Here is a 26116-nt window from a genome sequence, read left to right as displayed (position 1 = left end):
GGTGGTCCTCATGGAGGGCGTGAGAAGTGGGCAGATTTAGACGACGGAGCTGTTTTGGTTGACATATTGAATGTGAAAGATGAGAGGAGAGGAGTCCAGGCTGACATCAGATTTTTGCCCAGTGAAGTGCCAGGATGGAGCTTCCATCAGCTGAGAAGGGAGGTGGCAAAAGGAGCAGATTGGGTGGGGAAATGGAAAGTTTAGCGTGGGCATGGTGTGTGTGAGACATTGTGAGATCCCACGTGCAGACTCAAGGGTAGCTGATCACTGAGTCCAGAGCTCAGGGGTAGGCAGGAGGCTGGAAGTGTTGATTTCTCTGTCATGTTAGGGTTGCAGGAGATAGAACACATGTTGCAAAATTCCATTTATATGAAATGTGCAGAACAGGCAACTCTGTAGAGACAGACAGTGGACTAGTGGTTGCCAGGGGCTGGGGGAGGGGGTTAGTGAGTGACTGATAAAGGAGAAAAGGGTTTCTCTCTGGGGTGAAATGTTTTAAAATTAAAATGTGGTGATATCAAAACTCTTTATGTATTGTACACTTAAACTTCTTGGTTCTGTCCATTTCTCTCCATTCCCTCTGCCCTCCACCCCTTCAGCCAGGTCCAGGACCCTATCGACACTTGCCTGGGTTACACAAATCCTATCTTACCATGTGTGCTGGTTAATTTTATGTGTCCACTTGGCTGGACCATGGTGCCAGATATTTAGTCAAACATCATACTGGATGTTTCTGCGAAGATTTTTGTTTTTCATGAGATTGATATTTAAATCGGTGCACTGTGAAGTAAAAGATTGCTCTCCATAACGTGGGTGGGCCTCATCCAATCAGTTGAAGGCCTCGACAGAACAAAAAGACTGACTGACCTCTTTGAGCAAAAAGGAATTCTGTCAGCGGATGGCCTTCGGACTTGAACTGCAACTTCAGCTCTTCTCTGGGCCTGCATATTCAGGTGTTTATCTGTTTATACACTTGTGTCCTTGTAAAGTCACTTAACCACTCAGACCTCACTTACCTCATTGGTAAATTGGAACGGATAATAGTACCTATTTCATGGGATTGGCTGGCATGAGGGTGAAATAGCACATTAAGTGCTTAAAACAGTGCTTGACAGTGCTAGCTAGCATTATTACCATTATCACCATTATTGTTATTTCCTAGGTAAGTGGAATTGGTGGGCTAAAGGTTAATTGACATTCTTTTTCTAGAAGGCAATTAACCCAGCCATTTTCCACAATGGCTCCTTTAAATGGTCTCAGCTTCTCCTTTTCATTATTTAAAAAAGCAAAACTAATCACCTGGAACGGGTAGAAAGTTTGAGCTTCGCTGCCGGCGGGCACTGGGGAGCCACGGAAAGCTCTAAAGCTGGGGGAGGTCCCAGTTAGTGCAGATTCCAAAGGTTTCTTGGGGATGAGGAGGCGGGACTAGCGGGGTGGGGGGGGGGGTCACCCGCAGAAGTGAGGGATGGTGGAGCTCCAGGGACTGGGGGAGAGAGTCCAGCACTTCACCGCCCGAGGCCAGACAGTGGGTGCAGATCCCGCTCCCCCTATGTCGCGCCAGGACCCGGATGTGCAGCGCGCGGAGCTCTGGGGCCGCTGAGGCTACACCGCGCTGCGCTACAAGGCGCCGCATTGCACGCACTGGCGGCCACTGCGCTGGGGTAATCGTCTCTTCCCCAACACCGCCCATGGAGCGCGTCCCTGCACGCACCTGGAGGCCTCCTTACATGGGAGGCCTTGGCACCTGCCTGCATTGTGCTCGCCTTCTCCTAACCTTCCCTCCAGAGACAGGACCCAGCACCCGCCCCAACCTGTGCGGGGCTCGTGCCCCTTTAAGAAGCCAGACGCCGCCAGGGCTGGGAATGGTTGCCGCGAGCCGGGGGGGTGGGGGGGAATAGGGAAGGGGGAGGGGCGGGGGGAGAGGGGGCGGTGTCGGGCCGCCGATTGGCCGAGGCCCGGGCGGCGGCCACGCGCGCCTGCGCAGCGCGCATCAGCGCGCGACGTCGGGGGGAGGTGGGCGCGTGGGTGCTAATTGGCCGCGGCGGCGGCCCCGCCTACGAGTGGCGGGCGGTCACGTGACGCGACGGCTGGGGGCTCCCGGCGCGGGGGACGCTGGTGGCCAAGATGGCGGCGGAGCTGGTGGAGGCCAAAGTGAGTGAGCCGCGGCGGCGCCGGCCGGGGCGGGCGGGCGAGGGGGCGGGGGCCAGGCGGCCGGCCGAGGTCTGCGCCTTCCGCCCGGGGCCCCACAGCGCAGCCCGCCAGCGGTTCGCCGCCTGGTCCCCTCGCCTGCCCCCGGGGTTCCGAGTGCGGGCGGGGGGCGGGGAGGCCGGGGGCGGGGTCCCCAAACCTCACCCCAGTCTTTGCTCCGGAGGTCGGCTCCTGGAGTTGAGGCGGGGTTCCCCCACCAGCCTGAGCAGTTAGGGTCTGGATCTCCCTAAACACGGGCCGAGCCTCCCAGCTTGAGGCACAGTCCTCTCGGACAGTATGATGGGCTGGACGGTCGTCTCCTCCTCCCGAGCCGGGGTCTGTGCTCTTTGGCCCGGGGGAGTGTCTTCGCCTCCCTGCCGCCCATGGCTCAGAGAGCTGGCATCTGAGTCTCAGCCCCTCCGCCAGCAGGCCAGGCTGGGGTTGGCGACTCCCTGCTCAGAAGGGTTCCCTAACCCTTCTGCCACCGCTTCCACAATCCGGGGTGATGAACCAGCATCCTGAACCGCCCCCAAACATAGCGTGTCCTCTTGGGGTGTGTACCTCAGGCTGGAGTTAGGGGCCCCAGTTGGCCTCCCGCGTTGGTCCCAGAGCCCCGCCCCCTCCAGACGCCCTCTCTCCCCCGAGTGAGCGCGATGTTAATTGAGCTTGCTCTCCACCCCCCGGGATGGCGCCCTGACCCCTGTTCTCGGTCCACAGCCTTCCTAACTCTCCGTCTTGACCCCCTCAGGACAGCATCTGTGAGGCTTTGGACTCTGCCTCTGGGGGCTCTAAACTCTACCTTTGCAGTTATCAGCCCTATTTCCAAACCTTAGCGGCTTCCCTGTACTCCTAGTATAGCATGAGAAGTCTACTTCTCAGATCAGGCGCCCTCCCCACACAGCCCCCAGAACCCCTACTTTAGGTCCATTTATGCACCCAGTTCTGGCTACTGAACCCGCACCCCCCTTCTGCTGTTCTCCTTTGTTGATCTTGGGAGGGTCCCCAGTGGTTCCAGGGTAGGTCTCTTTTTGTAGGGTAGCTCCTGTTGCTTCTCCCTATATGCCAGTTTGGGGTCCAGGTTCCACATCCCATAGATGCCATCCCCTCTCTCAGTTTGGGGCCCCTTTCATTCTCTTGGGACCGCGCTGGAGCGTGCCCATCCCAGGGAGCACCTTCTCACAGATACCTCCCAGGTCAGACTCCGGAACCCTTGCCCAGGCTACGCTAGGGTTCTCCCCTTCCTGCCTAAGGTTTACTTAAAGCTGATGATCCCAGGGAAGTGGGAGCTTGGTTCTTCACAGAACCGGGGCACTGTCCCCTTCCCTGCTTCTGGTCTCCGCTCCCCAAGGTTCTGACCTGTAAATGTTTTCTTTCTCTGGCTCCTCCCTCTTCTTACGTCTCCCTTCCCTTACCGCTGGGACCTAAAATGCAGCCTTCTAGGTTCTGTGGTTATAGGATATTACCCTTCCTTCACTCCAGAGTGCTCCCCCGCCCCATACCTATGCCACACACACTCGTGCCTTTCTCCAGGGTTTGGAGAAATTGAGACTTGCCCTAGAGATGTGGAAGTCTGGACTCTGCAAGCCCAAGGTGGCAGCCTGCAGGCCTGAAGTCCCTGGAGCCCTGAAATTTAAGCTCCTCCTGGGGCCATCAGTGTGATTCTGGGTCCCCGCCCCCACCCCAGCCAGAGGGTAGGGTCTGAAGTCTTTTTTATACCTTCCAGGGCCTTGAAATATGATCTGATGAACTCTACTTGACCCTCCGGTGGCTGCCCCCCCCACCCCCATTAAATCAAGTGGACCCTTTTTTCAAATTCTCTAAAACGGGAGCCAAACTTCCTTTTAGGAGGGATTGAGACTTAGCGCCACTTGCTCCGTCCCAGGGAGCCTTCTTTTTCCTTCAGTCTCTTGCTGTCACCATGGAGTGCCTGCCATGTAATTGAAATGTTCCTCTCTTTTAGGCGCTTTCCCACCCTCTCATATTAACAGCTGGAGATTTTCCTTTTGGGGTGCAAAGTGGCCTGATCTGGGGGGGAAATGAGGGGAGCTTGTTGATAAACTTGGAAAACTGAGACCCTTCACCAGAGGCCCTGAGAGGGGTTGGGGAGGAGGGGTTGGCCTGTCACCTCCTGAGACACTGTGTAGCATTTGTAGCGATCTCTCCTATTTCCTGGAGAGAGGGGCCTTAACTTTTCTCTGTGCTCATGCTGGAGAGAGGTTAAATTAAGCTAACCTAAGCCCAGCTTCTCTATCCAAGTTGATGCTCCTCGATCCAGGCTGATGTCTCTCCACTGGGCTCCCCACAAGCCTGGAGTTGCAGACTCTGGAAGCTGCTGGGGCCTGGTGCTGTTTATAAACACAGATCTGAGGGGTAGGCGGGTCAGGATGAAGCCTCGCAGCAGGAAGTGATCTGCCGAGCAAGTGCTTGGGGTTTCTTCCTGAGTGCTTGTGCCCCCCTCACCCCCCTTCCCCAGTGTCAAGGGCAGGCTCCTTGGTGGTGGCAGCTGCTGAGAAATCTGAGTCGTGAGCATATGGCAGCTTGAGGGGTGTGCCCCAGGATGCGGGTGTAGCAGCTTGGGCTGTCCAGCCTGGTGGACAGGGCTGGGCCTGGCAGGAGCAGGGGGCTCCCAGGGAGGGGATGATGTGTCGTGGTCAGACTCGGAAAGGCCAAGCCCACCTGCCTGTGTCTCCATGGCGTGTAGTCAGCTTCCACATGACAGCGCCTCTCCCCTCACAGGCCTTGGGCCTCTTCCAGAAGAAACATCTTGTCTGCAAGCCTTTTTTCTCTGCTCAAGGTGGGAAGTCAGGCGGAGGGAGGTGAAGCCTCTCTGTTTTCAAAGCATTCCAGACTCTCTGAGGGCTAGCAGACTGCTTAGGTCCCTAGGCAGGGGGTGTGCTGGGGAGTGAGAGCCCTCCGGACCCCCAGGCAGCTGGATGTGAGTAGAAGGAAGTGCCCTTAGGAGCCCGATGGACCCGGGTCCAAATGCCAGCCCTGCTACTGACACACAGGGAGGCCTTGGGCCAGCCATTTCCCTCTCAGAGCCTCAGTTTTCTCACCTGCATAATGGGCGTGGGTGCTTGTGAGATTGGTGACTGTGCAATGCCCTTGTGGTACTTGGCACATGGTAGACACTCCATGTCTGTAGTGCACAAGTGGGAGGAAGTCCCTGCAGCTGGAAAAGGCTCCCCCTTGGGGTTTTGCAGGCAGCACTGAACAGTCCCTTCTGCCATCTGCCGGAGCCTGGTGTTGCACAGCTACAAGGAATCGTAGAGAGTATCCACCTTCCAAAGTGCAGAGAGGCCTCACAGCGGGCCCGGGGTCATCTGGGACGCCAGAGCAGAATTTGGATTTGAACCCAGGTCCTCCCGAGTCACAGGGCCGCTGTCAGACTCCACGCCTCACCCCCAAACAGCCAGGAAACGGGAAACACCAGAACCTCCTGGCATTAAGGCTGCTACGTAAACCCTGGCAAGGTTCCCACCCACCTCCGACTGTCAGACTTTCTCAAGCTGAGTTGAAGCGATTTATTGGTTTCGTTGGGTGCTGTCCTGCCCCACACTTGCCAGCTTTCCATTGCCACTCTTGTCACTTGCACTGTTTCTTTCCCCATTTCCCCTGGAAGTGTCTTTCCCACCACATTTCATTCATCCCAGGCCAGCTCAGGGCTCAGCGTGGGTGGCCCCGAAACCCTGCTGGCCCATCCTTCAAGGATAACTTTGCTTATGAAGCACATTGGGGAGCCCTCACTCCCCTTGGTGTCCCAGAGTTTCACGGAAGGCAGGCCACCGCCAGTCAGCCCCAAAGAAAACATCGGGATCAACTGGGCTCTTGTGTTTGGTTTGATTTAGTTGGAGGGACCCTGCCAGACCTCATTCATCACTTTGCCACAGCTCAATTAACAGCCTCTCCAGCTGTCGGATTCCCAGAGCCTTCCCCTCCGACCCGTGGTTCTTAACTGGGGCTGATCCTGCCCCCAGGGGACACGGGGGATGTCTGGGGGACATTTGTGATTTTCACGACTGCGATTTGGGGGTGCTCCTGACATTAGTGGGTGGGGGCCAGGGATGCTGCTCAGCCCCCCACAGTGTCCCAGACAGCCGCACAAAGGCTAATGTAGCCCCCATGTCCACAGTGCCCAGGTGGAGAAAGTCTGCTGGGATGGTCAGCGGGCATTTTGATGGCCCCCACAGTGCGCAGCTCCAGGCCGATGCCAAGGGCAGTGTAGTAAAGAGCAACCACCCGGCGTCAGATGCGAGCCTGGGTTTAAACGGTGGCTGTAACGTGGAGCTCACACCACCCAGACAGGCGTGTTTTAAGGGTCATAAGTATATAATCACACATCCAGTTCGGTTCCCGGCAGGTGATTTGTATTAAGTAAGTTTTGGCTACCATCCTGTAGAGCAGGGGTGTCCACACTGCGGCCCGCAGTCCATTGTTAATTGGCCCGCAGCAAATTCCACAAATATATTTAGTTTACTTAAATAAACCAGGAGAGGCAATACGTACTTCACCTCGAGTGAGTGGCCCGGCTGTTTGTGTATTTTACCGCGTATGGCCCTTGGTAAAAAACGTTGAAAAAAGTTTGGACACCCCTGATCTAGACTGAAGGGAAAACATTATCTGTGGCTGACGTTGGTTGAGCACTCACTCTGCTTTACATGAGTTACTTCATCTGGTTCTTCCCATGTCCCGATGAGGTAGATCCTGTCATCCTCCCCGATGAAGAGACTGAGGGTCAGAGAGGCCATCAGTGTCCTCTGTTAGGGAGTGGCTGAAGTTGTGTATGGGTAAAGCAAGATTCCCAGTTCCTGCTGTGGGGATGCTTTCAGGCTTGAAGATGGGAAAATAGAACCTAAAATAGAAGGTGGGTGTGGGGGGAGGTAGTCAGAGGAACTTTTGCTGCGTTGGCGATGCTGAGGAAGGTCGGAGAAGGAGGAGGAGGAGGGCAGCCCAGCTGAGCTGGGAGGGGGCTTCACACCAAAGGCGAGCCGGCAGTGGAGGTGGCACCAATCCCGGGCCAATGGGACTGGTGCTGAAGCTACGTTCTCCTGGGTTCCCTCGCCCCCGCCAGCAAGAATGAAGGGGGCTTCAGGGTGGGACTGGGTGGTGGCTGATGGGGCCTCATTTCACTGTCCCCCCAGTCTGGGTCCAGGAAGCTTTAGGAAAGCTCCACGCCCCATTTGCCGCCTCTCCCTCTGAGCCCATGTGTCTGGGGTTGCTCTTCACAGAACATGGTGATGAGTTTCCGAGTCTCCGATCTTCAGATGCTCTTAGGTTTCGTCGGCCGGAGTAAGAGCGGACTTAAACACGAACTTGTCACCCGGGCCCTCCAGCTGGTCCAATTTGACTGTAGCCCTGAGCTGTTCAAGAAGATCAAGGAGCTCTACGAGACGCGTTACGCCAAGAAGAGCTCGGAGCCTGTCCCCCAGCCCCACCGGCCCCTGGACCCCCTGACCATGCACTCGACCTATGACCGGGCCGGCACGGTGCCCAGGACTCCTCTCACAGGCCCCAACATTGACTACCCCGTGCTCTATGGAAAGTACTTAAATGGACTCGGACGATTGCCCGCCAAGACCCTCAAGCCAGAAGTGCGCCTCGTGAAGCTGCCCTTCTTTAACATGCTGGATGAGCTGCTGAAGCCCACCGAGCTGGGTGAGTGCCGCCTTCCCCGGGGCCCCTCCTTCCATGTTTTCCTTCTGCCTACGGCTGGCCATGTGACTGACCCGGAGCACTTTCTGGGGAGCAGCAAGGTCCCAGGGGTAGCAGAGATCTTATCCCCTCCAGAAATGACAGGGGCCACCTTTGGGTCTTCAGCTTAGTGACCTGCTGCCGTGTAATAAATTGCCCCAAATTCCAGCCGCTTAAAACAACCGAGGGGCTCAGTTTCCAAGAATTACAACTCTGGAATGGCCTAGCTGGGTGGTTGTGACTCAGGGTCCTTCATAAGGTGACAGTCAGGGTGTCAGCCGGGGCTCATCTGGAGTCTGGACTGGGGCTGGAGGGGCTGCTTACGCATGTGGTTGCTGGCTGTTGGCCTTTCAGAAATCCCAGTTCTTACCATGTGGGCCCCATAGACTACTTGAGTGTTCTCACAGTGTGGCAGCCTGGCTCACTTCCCCTGGAACCAGTGACTCGGGTGGGGTGGAAGCCTTTTTATAACCTGAGCTTGGAAGTGGCATATCTTTGCTTCCGCCATGATCCACTGGTTACACAGACCGTCTTTGGCACAGTGTGGCTGGACCACCAGGAAAAGGGTTTCCGGGGGGCTACCTGAGAGGCTGGCTGTTATGCTCACTCCCTGGGACAAGGGCTAGAAGTTGGATCTCACCTTCCCTCTTCCCCCCACCCCCTCCGCTAAAGGGCTCGCTTTCTAGTCAGCGGCCCTCAAGAGTAACCTTGGGCAGCGGGTCCCGGCCAGTCCACGTGGGCCACTGGACAGGGCTGGAGGGGATAATACCAGGGCCCTGTGGCTCCTCTCTGTGCTCCTCGTTCTGTCCCCCATGTTGGTGAAGTGCCTGCTGTGTGACGGGCCTGCGTAGTCCTTGGTCCTCCCGGCAGCCTTGATGGCAGGGCTGGGGGTGGGTGGCAGCCTGGTGGCAGCCTCAGGTGGTGCCCGAGCTCAGGCTGGGGAAGGCTGAGCAGCCCCGGCTTCTGGGCCTCCGGGCTGTAAGTGGAAGGCCACAGTCCTCTTGTCCCTGAGCTCCTGGAGACCCCTCCCGTTGTCTCCCTGTCTCTTAAATCTCTCTTCCCCCATTCATTCATTCAGTTTATTCTTTCACTCACTCAATCACTCGCTGCTCGCTCGTTTCACTGTATGTATTCGAGCGCCTGCTGGGTGGGAGCCCCCGACCCCAGGACCCAGCAGAGAGCAGCCAAAGCCCCGCACCGCCCAGTGGAGGTGTCCTCCTCAGGGTGCCCAGCCACCTGCATCCCATCAGCCGCGTCTCCTGCACACCGCCCCCCCAACCCACCCCCCCCCCCGAACACACACACATTTTTACCCAGCCCCTGCTGCACGCTGGGCTCGGGCCCTGGTCAGGAGTTGGTCCCTGCATGCTGTGGCGGACGTCACGGTCCCTCCACACCCTCGCCCATCATGCCCCTGGCTGCGCTGTTCTCTCCCTCCCATCCTGCTGACCCAGCGTCCTGCCTTGCTCAGCCAGGGGGTCCCTCTCTGCATGCAGACTTCAGCTTGCGCCTCCTGCCAGCCGCCCCCCTTTGTCCCGCCTTAGGTAGGGGAAGAAGAGTGGGGGTGCAGCTGCCTCTCTCTCCTCCCTAGAGCCCTTGGGCTTTGTGAAGTTGGCCCGAAGGGGCTGTGATTCTAGGGGAGGCTGCAGGAGATGAGGAAGGAGTTGCTGGTGGTCCCAGGCCTGACCCTGAGGCCCTCCACTGCTGTCTCCCTGGCACGGGCAGTTGTTTCTTGCCAGTCTCCAGGTGGGGAGCGGGTTGGCCCAGCAGCACCTGTCGTGGGGTTGACCTGGCAGTACTGGAGACCCAAAGGCCCTTCCTGAGTTCCGCCAGGATGACTTCCTGTCTCTGCTCCCCCAGCCTCTTTCCAGATACTGGAACCCATCTCTCCCCACACCACTGGGTTCTCCAGGAGGCTTTGGGTGGGAGGGGCTCCAGGACTGGCTGGCTCACTGGTTCTGAAGGTCAAGCTGATGTTTCAGAGTCCAGAATGATCTTCGTAATAGGGAGGCCAAGTTTTCACTGGGAAGCCACAGGGCAGGCTTGTCACTGGGCGGGGGACGGGGCTGGAGGTGACTTTGAACTCAGGGCCGGCGGGTGGCCTCCCCTCCCCTGCCTGGACCATGGGTTTCCTTCCTGCACAGGGAACGTGCAGTTGCTTCCACCCCACAATGCATCGCTTTGCCCAGAGCCCCCAGGGACCCCGGTCACCTGATCTCCGGGAGTCTGCTCCCCTATCTACACCAGGAATTACTCTGCTGGCGGCTCAGAACAAAGAGGCCGACCCCGCCCTGCCCCCGCTCCCATCCACTTGTCGCCCTTGTTCCAGGGTGTACCCCTTCTCTGGGACTCCTATTCTCTTGGGGACCCCTGAGGGCTGTCCGGCTTTCTAGGGAGAGGCCTTACCAAGCACAGGCACTGACCCTGAAGCTGTCTGGGCCGCTGTGTTCCAGGACCAGCGGTTCTGTCTGCCTACCTTGAACCCTGGGTGCCTGCTCATGTGAATTCTGTGAATTCTGCCACCCTGGCCTGGCCCAAGAGCCGCGTCAGGAGGCTGTGGCTCGGCCAGCTTCCCTTTCCCCCTTGCCATGACCCGCCGACCATACCGAGGCCCCAACACTCTGGTCTGTTCCCCCAGAAGAGCCGCTGGCTGGCTCTGGGATGGAGCCTGCGCCAGGAGGACAGGAGACATAAATCACACGGAGTGGAGTGTCGGGTGGGGGAGGGGAGGGGAATAATACAGCCACAGACCAGAGCTGGAAGGACCCTCGGAGACAGATGATCTGCTCCGGTGGCGTGGTGGCTGGCACCCAGAAAGGTCAGAAAACTGGCCCAAGGTCATACAGCATCCGAGGAAGAGGCTCTGGGGCCCCGTGCTCAGCCACCTTCCCAATTCTGAACTCTCCCCGCACCGTGGGTGCCTGTAGCCCTGCGGGGAGACACCTGTTCTCAACCACACAAAGGTTCTGGGCCCCAAGCCTCCTTTCTGCGTGAGGAGCCTGGCCATGCTCCCCTTCCCAGCCAGGACGGGGGCTGGCAGTCAGGCATGCCCGGGCCAGGGGCACTTGTTTCCAGACTGCAGCACAGTTCAGTGGGGCCAGGAATAGGGGCCTGGGTCAGGATGCTTTAGCTTGGGGCTCACTGGGCATCTTACGGCCTGAAGGTCCTCCAGCTCAGCCACGGGGGGTGTCAGTGGCCAGAGTCCGACTAGGGAGGCCCAGGCCTCCTCGTCAGTGTTGGAGGAATGGCCATCATGAGACTTGTGGGTGGAAGGAAGGAAGCAGGTTGACCTGGTGCAGCACTGCTTCGAGAGGCTTCCCAGCATCCTGTGGTCAGCGCCTTGTGGTGTGGGGTCACTCAGCCTGCCCCCACTGCTGCCCTGTGTCTTGACAACTCCAGAAACCTCCCCCCCCCCACTTCTCCACGTGCTTCCTAGAGGTGGTCAGCACCGAGGGGGTTGAGAGCTGCTGGTCTAGTGCCTGCCACGGTGTTCAGGGCACACAGGTGTCCTTCATTCAGTCTCTGAACCCTTTGGGTCGCATTGCCTGAGCAACAAGCAAGGTAGTGGGATCCCTGGCCTGGCACATTTTGCCAGGAAGCTGCACTGGAGTTGATTAAACAGTGCCAGGTGAGGAATACTCTGATCGGAGAATGCATGTTTTTAGGGAGGCTTATCGGTATCAGGAGCCCCTTATTATGCATCTGTGGGGAGGTTGCAGTCAGGAAAGCTTCTTGGAGGCGGCATTCCCATCCTGACCTGAGGGGTGAGAAGCAATAAACTGGACAAAGAAGAGGGAGAGAGGGAGTGTGTTCTAGCCAGAGGCTGAGCAGTGAGAGAGGGCTTGTGAATGGAGGCCATTGTGACCAGAGTGTGGTCTGGCCCGGGGGAGGGAGGGAGAGTAGAGGCCAGAAAATGTGGGAAGATTGAGTGGGGACTGACTGGACTGTCCTGAGGGCTTTGGAGCAGCGGAAGGTCCGTGAGCTTTTCCAGGTCTTGTTTTCTCAAGTGCCTTCTGAGGCAGGTGTGATCCCTCAGGTGCAGTCGCCTGCTGTCACCCCGCCAGGTGTGGTACATACCCCGGCCCATCCTGTGCCCTGGGAGCCCAGATAGTCAGAGGGCATCGCAAGCCCCAGGCTGCCAGCAGACAGGCTCAGGCCAGGGGCCAGGGAGGCCAGTCCCATCCAATGGACTTCTTCATAGTACCTTTTTTTTCATTCAAACTCTTGTAAAATCACATGTTCATCATAGAAGACATAGCGTAATAGCTGAGAAACCAGCTGTGCCGCCTCCCCCCCACGGCCCCACCAGCAGTTTGGGCTTGTTGTTGCCGCCTTTGTTTTCTGGTGGTGCGATCCTACGACACGGGGCCCTACCTGACTGCTGTTTTATCATCCCCTCCTCCCCAGCTTCTTGTGGGCACCTGCTCAGGTCCTTAAACGTTCTTTGCTGGTGGCAGTTTGCAAGGTTGCCTGGCAGCCCAGGATGGAGATGGATGTGCAGGCCCTCTTTGTCGGGCAGTGTCTCCGATCTGGCTCGGGCTGGTTCCCAGAATTCCCTGGAGGACCTTGGAGCAGGGGCTTCCCTGCCTTTAGTCCCAAGGGGCTTGGAGGCCCGTGGGTGTACACGGGGGCTGGAGAGCCGTGTATCCATGGGCCTCCCAGCTTATAGCATTGCAGGTGACGACAGAAGTACTTTTTGGTTATGTTGGTGTCTGCAATAACCTAAAGACACCGGGACATTGCATTGATTCTTAGGAGGCAGAGTTTTGGAAAAGAAATGGAATAGGAAAAGAGGTGGGGAGCATCAGAATTGCTGGGGTGGGGGATGTAGTTTTTAAATAAAGATGCTCAGGGAAGCGTTATCATTCTGATGGCATTTGCACAGACTTAAAAGATACCAGGGTGGTAGAGTTCCTTGGGGGAGGAATGTTCTGGAAGAGGGGGTGGCACATGCAAAGGCCCCAAAGCAGGATGCACTTGGTAGGTGGAGAGCATGATGTGGAGGCCAGGATGGCTGCTGTGGAATGAAGGCCACAGGAATGGGGACAGAGTGTCCCCTGAGGCTGGATTCGGCAGACGCTGAGCCCTGGGAGCTTCGAGACCAGCAGGAGATCTGTGTACTGACCACATGGGCCGTGGGAGAGGGACTGCATTAGGTGCCAACAGAATTGGCCAAGGGCAAATATATGGTGATGGAAGAACTGGCTGGGTGGTGAGCACATACTGTGAGATACAGATAACGTATTACAGAATTGTACACCTGAAATCTGTGTAACTTGACTAACAATTATCACCCCAATAAACTTGAATTTAAAAAAAAAAGAGTTGGCCAAGGGATTGGATAGAGGTGGGTTCCACAAGAGTCATGGATGCTGCTCACGTCCCAGCCCTGAACAGCTGAAGGTGGAGCTGGTGAAGGCCCAGGTGTAGGAGACCCCCACCCCTAGCCCCCAATGGTATGGGTGTGCCTTGTGCCAGCTGAGGTGGCAGCTCGCCTCCCGCTGGCCACCTGGCTTCCTGGAAGGTCCGTCAGCTCCCCTGGGCCACTGACAGCGGAGGATGGGAATGGGAAGTGCATCTCGTCCCCACGGCTGCCTCGCCTAGAAAGAGGAGCCCTCCAGGGGACGGACCCTCACTTTTGGGCCCACGCCTGCTTGCCCGCCTTTCCAGCACTGTTTCTGCTGGCAGTGGGTAGCTCTGAAGCAACCTGCTGCGGTCTCTTCCCCTGCTGCCCGGGGGACAATGTGGGTTGGGGGGGCTGTTATCTTTGACCTCCTACCCAGTTGAGATACTGTGAGGCCCCTTCTCCCCGTAAATAATTGTTCCCAGGCTCTTTGGGCAGGTCTGGGTGTGTCTGCATGTGGCCTGCGAGCCTTCCCGTCCCCAATCAGGTGGCCCTCCTCAGGGGCCCATCCAGGACTCTGCAGGGACCGACCAGCTGGGTCCTCAGCAAACAAGCATGAATCGGCAGTAGCGAGGCGATCACAGCAACCACCTTACTGAACACCAGCAGCAGACCTGGCTGCACACCCCAAAAAGTGGGTTCTGTGCACAGAAGGCACCCAGGCTTGGGCCAGGATGGGGGTACGTGGCCCCTCAAAGCTGGGGTACAAACCCAGGCCAGAAGTGGTTTTAAATTCAAATCTCATTTTCTTATTAAATAGGTTACCTGTTGTGGAGGTTTGGAATTCAGAAGTTTCTAAGGCAGGGGTTGGCCAACTTGGGTGGGGACCAACCCCCACTGACGGCCTGTTTTAAACTAAGTTTTACTGGTGTGTGGCCACACCCATCTGCACACTTATGGTCTCTGATATAAGGCAGAGTGGGGACATCAAGGCAGAGACCCATGTGGCTCAAAACCAAAAATATTTACACTCCGGCCCTTTATAGGAACAGTCTGCCCACTGCTGCTCTAAGGGGTTCGCAGCGTAAACCTCTCTCCCAACCACTCTGAGGCTGCGACTGTGGCCAATTCTTGCAACCTGTCCCCCAGAGTCCTTTGTACAGATAAGCAAACGTGCACTTGCACAGACCCCCTCTCCACTTAGTTGCACAAGTAGCAGCGTGTTAAACACACTGCTCTGCACCTGCTCTTTTCACTTAACCAAAAGAGCTTGCAAATTACTCCTTATCAGAACGCAAGGAGCTTTTCGTTCTTAATGATCTGTTTTCACAGTTACATAGTATTCCTTTGTGCAGGGTCCTGGAGCATATCTTAACCAGACCGCACTGGCGGGCGTTAGGTGGTTAACGGTCTTTCTGCTGATGGAAAGCGTTCTGAATAGAATATGCTCATGGGCGTTCGTCAGCCTGTATGTGTGCGCATGTCTGCACTGATGGGCACATGCTCACCGGATGCCCCAGAACAGCTGTGCAAGGTGGGGGCGGGGTTCTGGCTGGCGGGTTACAGACCTGGAGAAGGCAGGCTCGCCTGAGGGCACGCAGCCTCTCTGCGCTGCATCCTCCCTGCCCAGCCCAGCGCAGCTCCTCTCCCCTAGCTGAGCAGTTCTGTCTTCCCGAATCAACACCTGGACCGCGCAGGGATGAGAAGGCTACCTCTCTGCGAATTGCCCTCGGTGGGGGGTGTACTGGGGGGGTGAGTGGTTAGTGTTCCCTGAACCACAGGCTCAGAAGGGGCGGTTCCTCCCTTATCCCCATCCCTGGTGGCTCCACCTGGGTGGCACTCAGCCTCCCATTGCCTGCTTCCCAGCCTGTAGAGGGCTGGCTGGGCAGTAGGAATGACCGTGCCCATGGTCAGTGCCCTCGCTGGGAACCAGACGTGACCCTGACCCCATGTTTGTCTTCAGTTCCACAGAATAACGAGAAGCTTCAGGAGAGCCCGTGCATCTTTGCGTTGACGCCCAGACAGGTGGAGCTGATCCGGAACTCCAGGTGCGCTGGCTGCCACCCTCTGCTGACCTCCATGGCCAGGCGGTGGGTGGGTGTGGGGTCCAACCGCCTAGGAGAGCCTTCAGCCAGATCCAGTGCAGACCCTGCACTTGGCAGTGGCACCCCCACCCCCACCCCATGTACACAGTCTGAACACTCACCACTTTTGACCTGCAGGCCTGACAGGGGCCGTGTTCCCCTTTAACAGGGTCTGTGCGTCTTAGCACTGTAGACATCAGGGCTGTGCCATTCTCTGTGGGAGGCCATCCCGGGCACTGGGGGGTGTTGGGCAGTATTCCTGGTCCCCAACCCCAGTGCCAGGAGCACCCCTAGTTGTGACAAGTACACATGTCCCCAGACATGGCTAGTGTCCCCTGGGGCAGAGTTGCCTGGGTGGGGACACTGGGCTGTGCCCAGGTCTCTGACTACTCTCTGAGGCTCTCCATGTCGGGGTAAGACAGCAGTTAACCCCTGGAGCAGCCGCTTATTGTGGCACTTGGCACATGCCAGCCCTGCACCTATCAGCTCACTTAATGTCCACACCAAACCCCCACTGTCCGCAGAAGGGAGGTCATTGGCCCAAGTCACCAAGTAAATGGCAGGAGAGAATGTTTTTGGTGGCACCTAGTGGCTGGCCTTCGGTTGCCGAGGGAGGTAGCAGGTTAGGCCGTCTGGCCAGCCCAGGAGAGACAAGTGTCACCCTGGCTGAAGGGTCTGCGTGACATGCTGGGTGCGCTTTTTCGCCTCATTGACATCACTTCCTTTCCTTCCCCGTGGTTCCCTTGGCGCACAGAGAACTGCAGCCTGGGGTCAAGGCCGTGCAGGTCGTCCTAAGGTAAGCCCAGGTGTGCCTGGACCCCACGGGGCCCTTTGGCTCCTCCTCCCACCCTGAGTGGCTACAGCCCTGCCATACCCCACCCCAAGGGCGTCACAGGCCCCTCCCTTCTGACTGCCCCTCTCAGGTTCCCAGCTGTAGGTGGACTGCCCCTCCCTTCTTTTTGCTGGCTGTCTTTGACTGCACGTACTATGTCCATCCCCACTAGGGCCAGACACTGGGTCCCTGAGGCCCCCATGTACAGCCCAGCATTGGCCAGAAATGACCAGAAATGGCCTTGGTCTGTCCTCCCTGGCCCGCCCAGGGCTCCGCCACTGCCTGTGGCCCATGGTTCCCATTGTCATTGCAGAATCTGCTACTCAGACACCAGCGGCCCCCAGGAGGACCAGTACCCGCCCAACATCGCTGTGAAGGTCAACCACAGCTACTGTTCGGTCCCGGTGAGCAGGGGCCCCGGGCAGCGCTGCATCTGCTCGGGGTGGTGTGGGGCGTGGAGGGAGGGGCAGGGACGCGGGTCAGCTGCAGTGGCTGAGCCGCTGTCTGCTCCCAGGGTTACTACCCCTCGAATAAGCCTGGAGTGGAGCCCAAGAGGCCCTGCCGCCCCATCAACCTCACCCACCTCATGTACCTGTCCTCGGCCACCAACCGCATCACCGTCACCTGGGGGAACTATGGCAAGGTGAGTGGGGCGGTGCTGCCTGCTTGCCCGCCATGCTGGCCGTGCTGGCCATGCTGCCCGCTCCCCAGCTCTGCTCCCCCTGCCCAGCCCCTGCCGGGCCCTGACACCTCTCCGCCCCCTCTGCCCCCAGAGTTACTCGGTGGCCTTGTACTTGGTGCGGCAGCTGACCTCCTCAGAGCTGCTGCAGAGGTTGAAAACCATCGGGGTCAAGCATCCGGAGCTGTGCAAGGCGCTGGGTGAGCACTGTGGGGCCTTCCCTGCACTTACAGGGCTGGTGCCGGCTCTCACTGCTGAGCTGCCTCTGCTGGGGGCCTGTCGCCTCTCGGGGGACACCCACCCGGAACCTGGCAGCTTGAGGAGGTCTCTACGGGATGCTAATGGAGCGGGGAGCCAGGGGCAGGGGCGCTCGAGGTGCGCTCACAGACCTGAGCGTGCTGTGGGTCCGACGGGGTGTGAGCATGTGGGGCTTGTTTGGAGCCTCGTAGAGGCTCGGAGAGGAAGACCCCAGGTGATGGATGAGTGTTCCAGGCAGAGGCTTGTGGCTGCTGTGTAGGGAACGGGACAGGTGGGCTCGGGGGCACGGAGGGCGGGAGCAGAGGCCAGATGCATGGTCGGAGGCTCGTGGGTGATGGATGACAACGGTCTGACCAGAAATGGTGAGGCGGTTCATTTTTTTCTTTTTTGTACCTTTTAGCAGTCAAAAAAGGGAGAGGGGGGACATAGAGCATTAAAACACACCACCAAGACTGGCAGGCAGAGCCAGTCCTGTCTCTTCCTGTGTCCTCGCACCAGGGCCACGTAGCTGTTGCTCAGGAATTCCTCTACTTGGCTGCTGTGTGGCCTCGGGCAAGTCGATGGCTCTCTCTGGTCATTGGGAGGTCCTCCTGGGGTGACTTCTGACCCTGTCTGACCAGTGGGACACTGAGGTGTAGAGTGGCCGAGTTAGGGCTCTGGTGACCCCAGGGCCTTGGCCTGTGTACGCCCCACTGTCTCTCTTTTTCCTCAAAGAGCCCTTTCTTCACCCGCCCCCGCCACCTGCCTGTCTCCCTGTAGAGACAATGGCCAACTTGACCAGAGTGTCTGTTGACCAGGGTCAGGGCTTGGCATGGGGACTGGCAGGGCTCATCCAGGCACCAGCAGCCCACAGGGTGGGGGGAGGGCACGTGGAGGCCTGGCCTGACCCCTCCGTGGTGAGCCAGGGGCCCTGCAGCACTGTGAGCTATAGGGGTGTCTGTGCCAGCCAGGGCCCCTGCTGGGGCAGGTGGCCAGGTTTCCTCTCTGAAGGAAGCCCCTGCCTTCTTTTCCATAGCCAGTCCCAGGCTGGGCAGCATCACCACTGGGACTTCTGGTAACAACCTGAAAGTCCTGTTCTTTGTCTCACTTGAACCCTTCCTGTTGCACACGCCTTGTTTCTGTCAGGGGAGGAGCCAGGTCTTGCTTCAAAACCCAACGCACACAACATCCATTCTTTTTGGTGGGCCATGGCTTCTGAGTCCTTCATTAGCACTTGTTAGCTAGAGTGGGGGAGCATGGGGTGGAAATTCATACTAAGAAGTGGATGGCTAGGGTGGGGACAAACCCGCATGCTCACCCTCAACGCCAGCCCAGGGGGAAAAGAGGAGGCTCCCTGGAGGAAGGGATGCAGGAGTCATGGGGGGGCAGTTCCGGCTACAAGCAGGGTGGCCTCCACTCTGCAGGGCCCAGGGTCAGTTTGTCCTCAGATGGGGTTTAACTGCCTGCACCTCTGAGCTTTATCTGCCAGTCTCCCTGCCTTGAACAAAACAAGGTATGGGAACCCGGAAGGAGGGAGACTGAGCGCCCCCTGCAGGCCGTCCCAGGGCTGTGCTGGGTGCATTTCCTTCCAGATTTTCTTCCAGCGTTGCGTTCAGTTGAGAAGGGAGCCTTGCGTGTTGTGAGCAAGTTTCCATGTTGCGGGTGACTTTGTGGTAGGCACCTGCCGCCTTGTCTTTATTAAGAAGTAACACTTGATTGTGTAAGGGGAGCCATACTGGTGGGTTTGCTCCTTCCCTTGCAGGGTTTGTGGTGGGAGTGTTGGTGCTTCCTCGTGGGGACTGTCTCGGAGCAGGGCTTTGCCTCACTCCCCGCCGAAGCTTTGGGATAGTTTTCATCAGAATTAACAGGCACATTGAATAGTCCTGTTGGCAGCTGTGTGTTGCCTGGATGTTTCCAAATAGTCCTGTGGGTTGGGAAAAGCCCCCGCAGGGTGGCCTTGTTGGGGGGTTGGCCCGCCTAGTGGGTACATCCAGGTTATTGTCAGAAATGCCTGTGGCCACTGCCCAGGGCTTTTTCCCAGGCGGGTGGTGAAAACACACCTCTCAGTGCAGCCCTGCAGCACCTCTCTTCTCCCCACTTCTCCACAGTCAAAGAGAAGCTGCGCCTGGACCCCGACAGCGAGATTGCCACCACCGGCGTGCGGGTCTCCCTCATCTGCCCAGTGAGTTGGTGGACCAGCCCCCCCTGACTTTCGCATTAGTGGGGTCCCCCTGGGGTGGGCAGCACCGGGCCAGAGGCCTGCTCACACCCTCTCCCCGCAGCTGGTGAAGATGCGGCTGTCGGTGCCCTGCCGGGCGGAGACCTGCGCCCACCTGCAGTGCTTCGACGCCGTCTTCTACCTCCAGATGAATGAGAAGAAGCCCACCTGGCTGTGCCCGGTGTGCGACAAGCCAGCCCCCTACGACCAGCTGATCATTGATGGGTGAGTGGCCCGGACACGGGGACCGCACTGCCTTCTGGGCTGCGCTGGGCTCCGCCTCTCACCTCTCTTGGCCTCTGTGGGATGAGCAGCAGAGCCATGCAACTTCCCGGCCTCTGTGCCTTTGGCAGCTCTGAAAATCCGGGTGACAACCAGGCAGATGTCCCTGTAGGACTTCTCAGGGCCTTTGCTGTGTGGGCGACCCAGGAAGGCCACTGCTCCTGTGTGACCCTGTGTTCTAGTCTGTTCTTTCCCACATAACATGGGGACCTGAGAACCCCCGGTCTCGAGGCTGTTGCACAATTCAGGGTGTTACTTCCTCAGTTGCATTCAGCACAACCTTAGTGACGCCCTCCTTGTGGAAAGGTGAAAAGTACACAGGTGTCCCCCAAATTCTGCTCATGTCCCACTTCTCCCTTTCTAGGTGGCACCGGTGTGTGGCCAGGCTGTCCGCTGGCCTAACCAGCAGGCCCTCCCCACACCCCGGGGACAAGGGGAAAAAGGCCGTTCTCCCCAAAAGGGAAACTTTGCTCAGGTCTTAGGTTTCCAGAAACCGAGCCCAGCACCTGACTGAGCAGCTCCTGCCAGGCGCCAGCCACACCCACTCGTGTCCCCAGAGCTGGGTGGGGGCAGGGAGAGGCAGTGGCCCAGGCAGGAGCTGGTGTGCAGGTGGCCACCTCTGGACCCACTAGCCCTTGAAGGCCAAGTCGCACAGCTCGGGGGGTGTGCGCGGTGAGGACAGGAACGGCCCCCGGCCTATGGGCTGGGCACAGATTTGTTCCCACGTTCCAGTGAGCGTCTCTGGTCACCGTGCTCAGGGTCTTGCCAAGCCCTCCCTCCCCACTGTATCGGGAGGTGGGCCTTGATCGTCCCCACCTAACAGATGAGGAAACTGAGGCTCAGGGGACAGCTGCCTGCCCTGGGACCTTCCCCCCAATCCCTCAGGTAGCCAGGCCAGGACTTAAACCCAGGTCTGGCCAACTCTGAACCTGGGTGCCCTCCCTGGAGGGGCCGAGCCACAGCCCCCTACGCTTTCCAGCCTCAGGGTGGCGTGAGGAGGCCCCTGGGGCCGGGCATGAGGACTGGGCCTGAATGGCCGCTCTGTTCCCAGCCTGGCAGCTGTGCTGCCCAGCGCCAGCCTCCCCTCCCCCCTCCCACCCCAGTAGGCCTAGAGTGGGTCACTCAGTCTCAAGTGGTGGTAACTCTGACAGTGCCAGGGACAAATGGGAATGGGGATGGGGACGGTGGCTCTACCCCACACAGACCACGATCCCAGCAAACCGATGGGGCCTGGATGTAGCCAGGCAGACTTGTTGGAGGAAGTGTGCTTTGATTGGTATATTTATTTCTCAAGGCTCTGCCACCTTGTTCCGGGCCCTGAGCTGGGTCATCCACAGACCTGTAAAAGGACTGTGTCCCAGACCCTGTCTTCAGGGAACTCCCACCTGAACATGATGGGGGAGGGGGACTGAGCCAAACCCATATATTCTATTGCTCAGGCTCCACCTGGAGGAGGGAGAGGAGCTGTAGAGTGGGGCTTTGGAGGGTGAGTAGGAGTTTCCAGGTAGAGACGTGCATTGCAGTCAAAGCTGTGTTCACACCAGGGTGACCCTGGGGTGGTGGGTCTGAGAGCATGGCAATGGAGGGGAGGCCTTAGGGTGGGGGCCCATCAGCCCCAGAAGGTGTCTTGGGCAAGACAGCCTCCGTCCTGTGTGACTGTGACCAAAGTGGTCAAAGTGACCTGCAGGCAGGTCCATCTTTGACACTGAACAAATGCTGGGGGCCATGGTGGCCCCATCGCCTCTGTAGCACGTGTGTTCCTCACGTGTAGCATTAGTTGTTCCTCAGGTCTTCCCGGCTGCTGGAGATGGCGGGTGCTGTGCCACCTCATCCTACGAGGGGGAGACCGAGGCCCGTGGTCAGGAAGTGGCAGGGGGCAGGACTGGAACCCAGGCCTGCTACTGCCCGGCCTTGTGACCTCAGGGAGCTCACTCCGTCTCCCTGAGCTCAGTTCCTCCATTTCTAAAATGGGCCTGGCTGGCAGTACCTCAGTAGAGTGGTGCCAGGGCCAGAGCACGCCACATGGGGCCTGGCTTGCCACGGGCGTGCCCTGGGAGATGCTGTCGTCTGTATGGGAGTCAGCAGGCCCCACTTCTCCCTATTCTACCCCACAGCCTTTCGGGGGCTTTGAGCAGCATGCACCTGCCCTTGAGCCTCAGTTTCCTCATCTGTAAAAATGGGGGCAGCACAGAATCGGGCTGGATAGGCAGGACTGTCCTGCGGCGCCCCCCAAGCCCTGTGCTCTCGAGCCGTTGGAGGGAGGGCTGTCACTGTGCAATGAGTGGGCAATTGCAGGTCCTCACAGCAACTCCGACCCTCCTGGGGGCCGTGTGTGCAGACCTCATACAGCAGAGACCGGGCCACCCCCCTCCAGGACCTCAGGTCACTAGGCCCTGGCTGGTGCTGTCCTGAAGCCACTTTTGCTAAGAAGGGAGTGGCTTAGTGATCATCCCATTGGAGTCCAAGGGAGCAGGGAGGGGAGCTTGCCTAGGAATCAGCCCCCCTGCTCCCCCCACCCCAGGCTCCTCTCCAAGATCCTGAGTGAGTGTGAGGACGCCGATGAGATTGAGTACCTGGTGGACGGCTCGTGGTGCCCGATCCGCGCCGAGAAGGAGCGCAGCTGCAGCCCCCAGTGCCCTATCCTCGTGCTTGGTGAGTCCCCACCCAGGCCCCCGACTGCCCCATGGTTTGCCCCAATCCCTGTTCTGGCGGCTTGGCGATTTCTGAGTTGGACTCTGTCCTGCTGTGTGGCATTATTGTCTAAAACACAGCCATCCCGGTGGAGCCGATCCCCCCGAGTGGGGCAGGCTGGGGCCCGACTGCGCTGCAGGCGGCATGTAGTTACTGAGTGCCTGCTGTGTGCAGGGCCCTGCATAGGATGCTCCCCAGCGTCGGGGGCCTACGCACTACCAGGCAGACGTGACGTCTCCGGGTTCCCCCTGCCACCTCGATTTCCCCCCTCTGGGCCAGCAGCCTTCCTGAGCATCTGTCCCTGTCACCCTCAGGTACCTCGGACACCAACGGGCTCCTATCCACCCCTAATGTCAATGGCGGCGGTAGCAGTGTGCTTGGGGGCTCCGGCGGCGGGGGCGGCACGGTCGGCAGTGTTGAAAATGGGAAGCCAGGAGCTGACGTGGTGGACCTCACACTGGACAGCTCTTCATCGTCGGAGGAAGAGGAGGAAGAGGAGGAGGACGAAGAGGATGAGGATGACGAGGGCCCCCGGCCCAAGCGCCGCTGCCCCTTCCAAAAGGGCCTGGTGTCGGCCTGCTGACCGCTTGCCGCCACCCACCGGCCGGACACTCGACTTTCCTGGTGCTCACCACGCGGAGGGGCGCAGGCGGGCCTAGGGGTGCAGAGGGAGGAGTGATTTTTCTTTTTGTTTTTATTGTTCATATGGTTTTTCCACCCCTTTTCCTGGCTCCTGGCACCTGTACCTCTGGACTCTCCTTATCGGAGGATTAAAAAGTAAAATGACAAAAAAAAAAAAGGGTACAAAAAAAGAAAATTGAAACAAAAAAAAAATCAGACTTAAAAAAAATGAGGCAAGCCACCCACCCACACAGCTGCTTCTCCCGCCAGAGTCGAAGCCCTGAAGAGGGGCGGGCGGGACCCAGGACACTGCCCCCTCCCCGACGCCCCGCCTCTTCCGATGACCATTCCAGCTGGTGCAGAGGGACCTGGGGTTGGTGGGGGTGGCAGGGAGGACTGACCCACAGGCTCCCTGGTGGCAGCCATGACTTGGACATTCGTCTGTTCCTTTGCTTTTCTTCTCTTTTGCGAACGTGTCCTCTCGCCCAGAGACCCTGGAGCGTGCCGCTGAGCAGCGAGCGTTTTAGCCAAGAAGCCATGGAGTGGGTTGGGGCAGGGAGGGGGGCGGTGGGGGGGCGCAGCGGTCGGTCGGGGTGTGGGCGGGCTGGGGAGGGTTTAGCCACAGATGTGTTGTATTTTTTGAAAGTGCAATAACTTGGTATTTTGAAGACCCAGCATGTGGCCAGGACCCCCAGCAGCAGGTGGGGTCCCAGGGTGCTGCACCGTGTGGCGTGGGGGGGTTCTCAGTTTTCTAGCCAGCTACCTCGGTAACTCCAATTCAGGTTAACTTCCCTACGGAACAGCGCAGATGTCCACAGGTGTCGCCACCGCTGGGAGGGCGGCCACCTCCGAGGGGCAGCAGGGACTTTCACCCCCTCCTCTTGATTTGAGGTGGTTCCTTCTCCCTCTTCTTGCTCTTGGGTTTCCCGACGGGTATGAGGCCTGCCCGGCACCCCTCCCCTGGGAGCCTCACTCTCGTCTTCCAACAGGACTGGGCTGGGGACAGCCCTTAAGCTGCCCCCTTGGCCTCGGAGGTCCAGCAGCCATGGAGGCTTCCATAGCCGCCCCAGATGCCTCCAGGGACTCGCAGTGGGGTGCCCAGCCCTCCAAAGGCCACGCTTGCTTCTCCAGACCACCTCTGCCCGCCCTTCTGTCTTGCTTTTTTTCTTCCCCGTCCTTCCCCGTCCTTCCCCACAGCTCCAGAATAATTTTCCTTTGTATAAACAGAACTCTCGTTAGTCAGGAAGCAATATCATTTCAGGTCTAAAGACTAAAGGGACATAAATCTGGTTGAGGGCAAATTCAGTTTTACTGTATAAACTTGGTTGCGCAGTCCAGCACGCCTCCATCTGCACTGGCAGCTGAGGGCCGCTGTTTTCTAATATTTGTATTCTAATTTAATTGTTTTTAAAAAACGCAAATAAAATGGTCAAGGTGAAGCCACTAAGGCGTCAGCTTCTCTGTATGTCAGGGTGTCAGCTGGGGGTGACGGGACCAAAGGACCAGTACTTTGCCCTATCCACAGTTCTCTTTCCCTTTTGTTGTGTGACATTCAGGATTCAAAAGGTGCTGCATTTAGTCAAAGGAGGAAGATTTAACTTTGAACTGCCAGGCCCAGTGTCCATCTGCTGGGCTACATGAGGCGTTCAGCTCCTACAAAGGTGCTCGATACCAGGTCACCAGGAAATGCAAATCACGGCCACTAGGAGGGTGGAATCCAAAAGACAGTGAGTGCCAAGTGCTGGCAAGGATGGGGAGGCGCTGGGACCCTCTTGCACACTGGTGGGGATGGAAGATGGGGCAGCTGCTGTGGAAGCTGTCTGGCAGTTTCAAACAGTTAAGCATGGAGCTACCACGTGACCCGCAATTCCACTCTAGGGACCTCCCCCAAGGGAAATGAAAACCTACGTTCCCATGAAATACTCATGTACAAATATTCACAGCAGCGTTACAATAGCCAAAAGGTGGGAACAGGCCCAGTGTCCATCAACTGAAGAATGTATAAAACGTGGTTCATCCATGCACTGGAATATTACTCAGCCGTGAAAAGGAATGAAGCACCGACACTCGCTACGTGGGTGGACCTTGAGCTCAGTGAAAGAAGCCAGACACACAAGGCCACACGGTGTTGATTCCATTTATATGAAATATCCAGAAGAGGCAAACCCACAGAGATACAAAGGGCAGGCGTTTGTGGTGTCAGGCTGCGGGGGAGAGATGGGGAATGACTACTGATGGGGATGGGGCTTCTTTTTGGGGTGATGGAATATTCTGGAAATAGTGATGACAGCTGCACAGCTCTTCCAATATGCAAACACCGTTGGTTTTGCCAAGGTGAATTCTGTATGAATGGTATCTCAGTTAAAAACCAAAGCCTCTCCCTCATTTGAGGACGTGGGAGCGTGAGTGAAGAGACTGCGTGCGTGAGCTGAGAGGCTGCCGAACCTGGTTCCATCGCTGTCCTGATCAGAAACCTCTGGTCTCCCTTGTGGCTGGTTCAGGTCCCCTTGGTGTCTGGCTCTGGAACTGCTGGCCCCCAACCTCCACCCAGCGTGAATTGGAGGCCTGGGTTTCCGTGTCCGCAGCCATGTGACGACATGAGCAGACAGGTGAATGACCTTGCTGCTTAGGGAGGACGCCCAGAGCTGTCACCCCAAATCCCCCACTTGGTGGTGTTTCCTGCCAGGGGCTGGGCCAGGCCCAATTCCCTGTGGCTGCTAAGAGCCCACTTCACAGAGCCCGCCTGTCCTCTCCCAGGCTGTGACCACTGGCCGTCCTTGGTGCCCCTCTGCCACCCACCCCTACTCCGGGCCCTGCTGCCTCAACTCCGAATGGAGGACAGGAGGGAGGACTCTCCCCAGGTTTCTGGAAGTGGTTGTTTGGTGACCCCAACCCAGAGATGGGGGCTGCAGCCCACCACCCCCTCCCCAGTGAGTGGGCCCCAGGCTGACGTCCCGGGAATGAGGGGAGCAGCCAGCTCAGATCATGTCACTGGAGCCCAATGTGGGGCTGCACCTTAGGGGCCTCTGGCAGACTGGGGGTTCCCTGGCACAGGACACCCCACAGGGCCTTCAGAAATGTTGTAGTTGGAGGTGACCAAGGAGCCTGGCCGGTTCTGCCTGCCCGCCCCCACCATCCCTTGGGCCCCTTCCTGGAGCCACTGGCCCGAGCCTGGGGGTGTCACCTCCTCTTTAAGGGCCTAGGCCCTGGCACTGCCAGCGACACCCACTCTACCCACCCCACCCTGGAG

General features: G+C 58.2%; 1 protein-coding gene across 1 annotated transcript; it reads left to right on the top strand.

The window, feature by feature from the left end:
- The first annotated feature begins 2042 nt into the window (after positions 1-2042).
- On the top strand, positions 2043-23068 carry PIAS4 (protein inhibitor of activated STAT 4). The gene is made up of 11 exons (XM_033134754.1): positions 2043-2151; positions 7416-7842; positions 15186-15270; positions 16061-16102; positions 16452-16542; positions 16653-16781; positions 16912-17017; positions 19163-19236; positions 19337-19497; positions 22076-22206; positions 22560-23068. Exons 1-11 carry the CDS (start codon positions 2125-2127, stop codon positions 22826-22828), a joined length of 1542 nt encoding a protein of 513 aa, XP_032990645.1. The 5' UTR covers positions 2043-2124; the 3' UTR covers positions 22829-23068.
- Positions 23069-26116: the final 3048 nt, after the last annotated feature.

Source organism: Rhinolophus ferrumequinum, chromosome 18 (genome assembly GCF_004115265.2).
Source record: "Rhinolophus ferrumequinum isolate MPI-CBG mRhiFer1 chromosome 18, mRhiFer1_v1.p, whole genome shotgun sequence".
Lineage (NCBI taxonomy): Eukaryota > Metazoa > Chordata > Mammalia > Chiroptera > Rhinolophidae > Rhinolophus > Rhinolophus ferrumequinum.
Note: the sequence above shows the minus strand (reverse complement) of the source record. Positions and strands in the feature narration are given on the sequence as shown.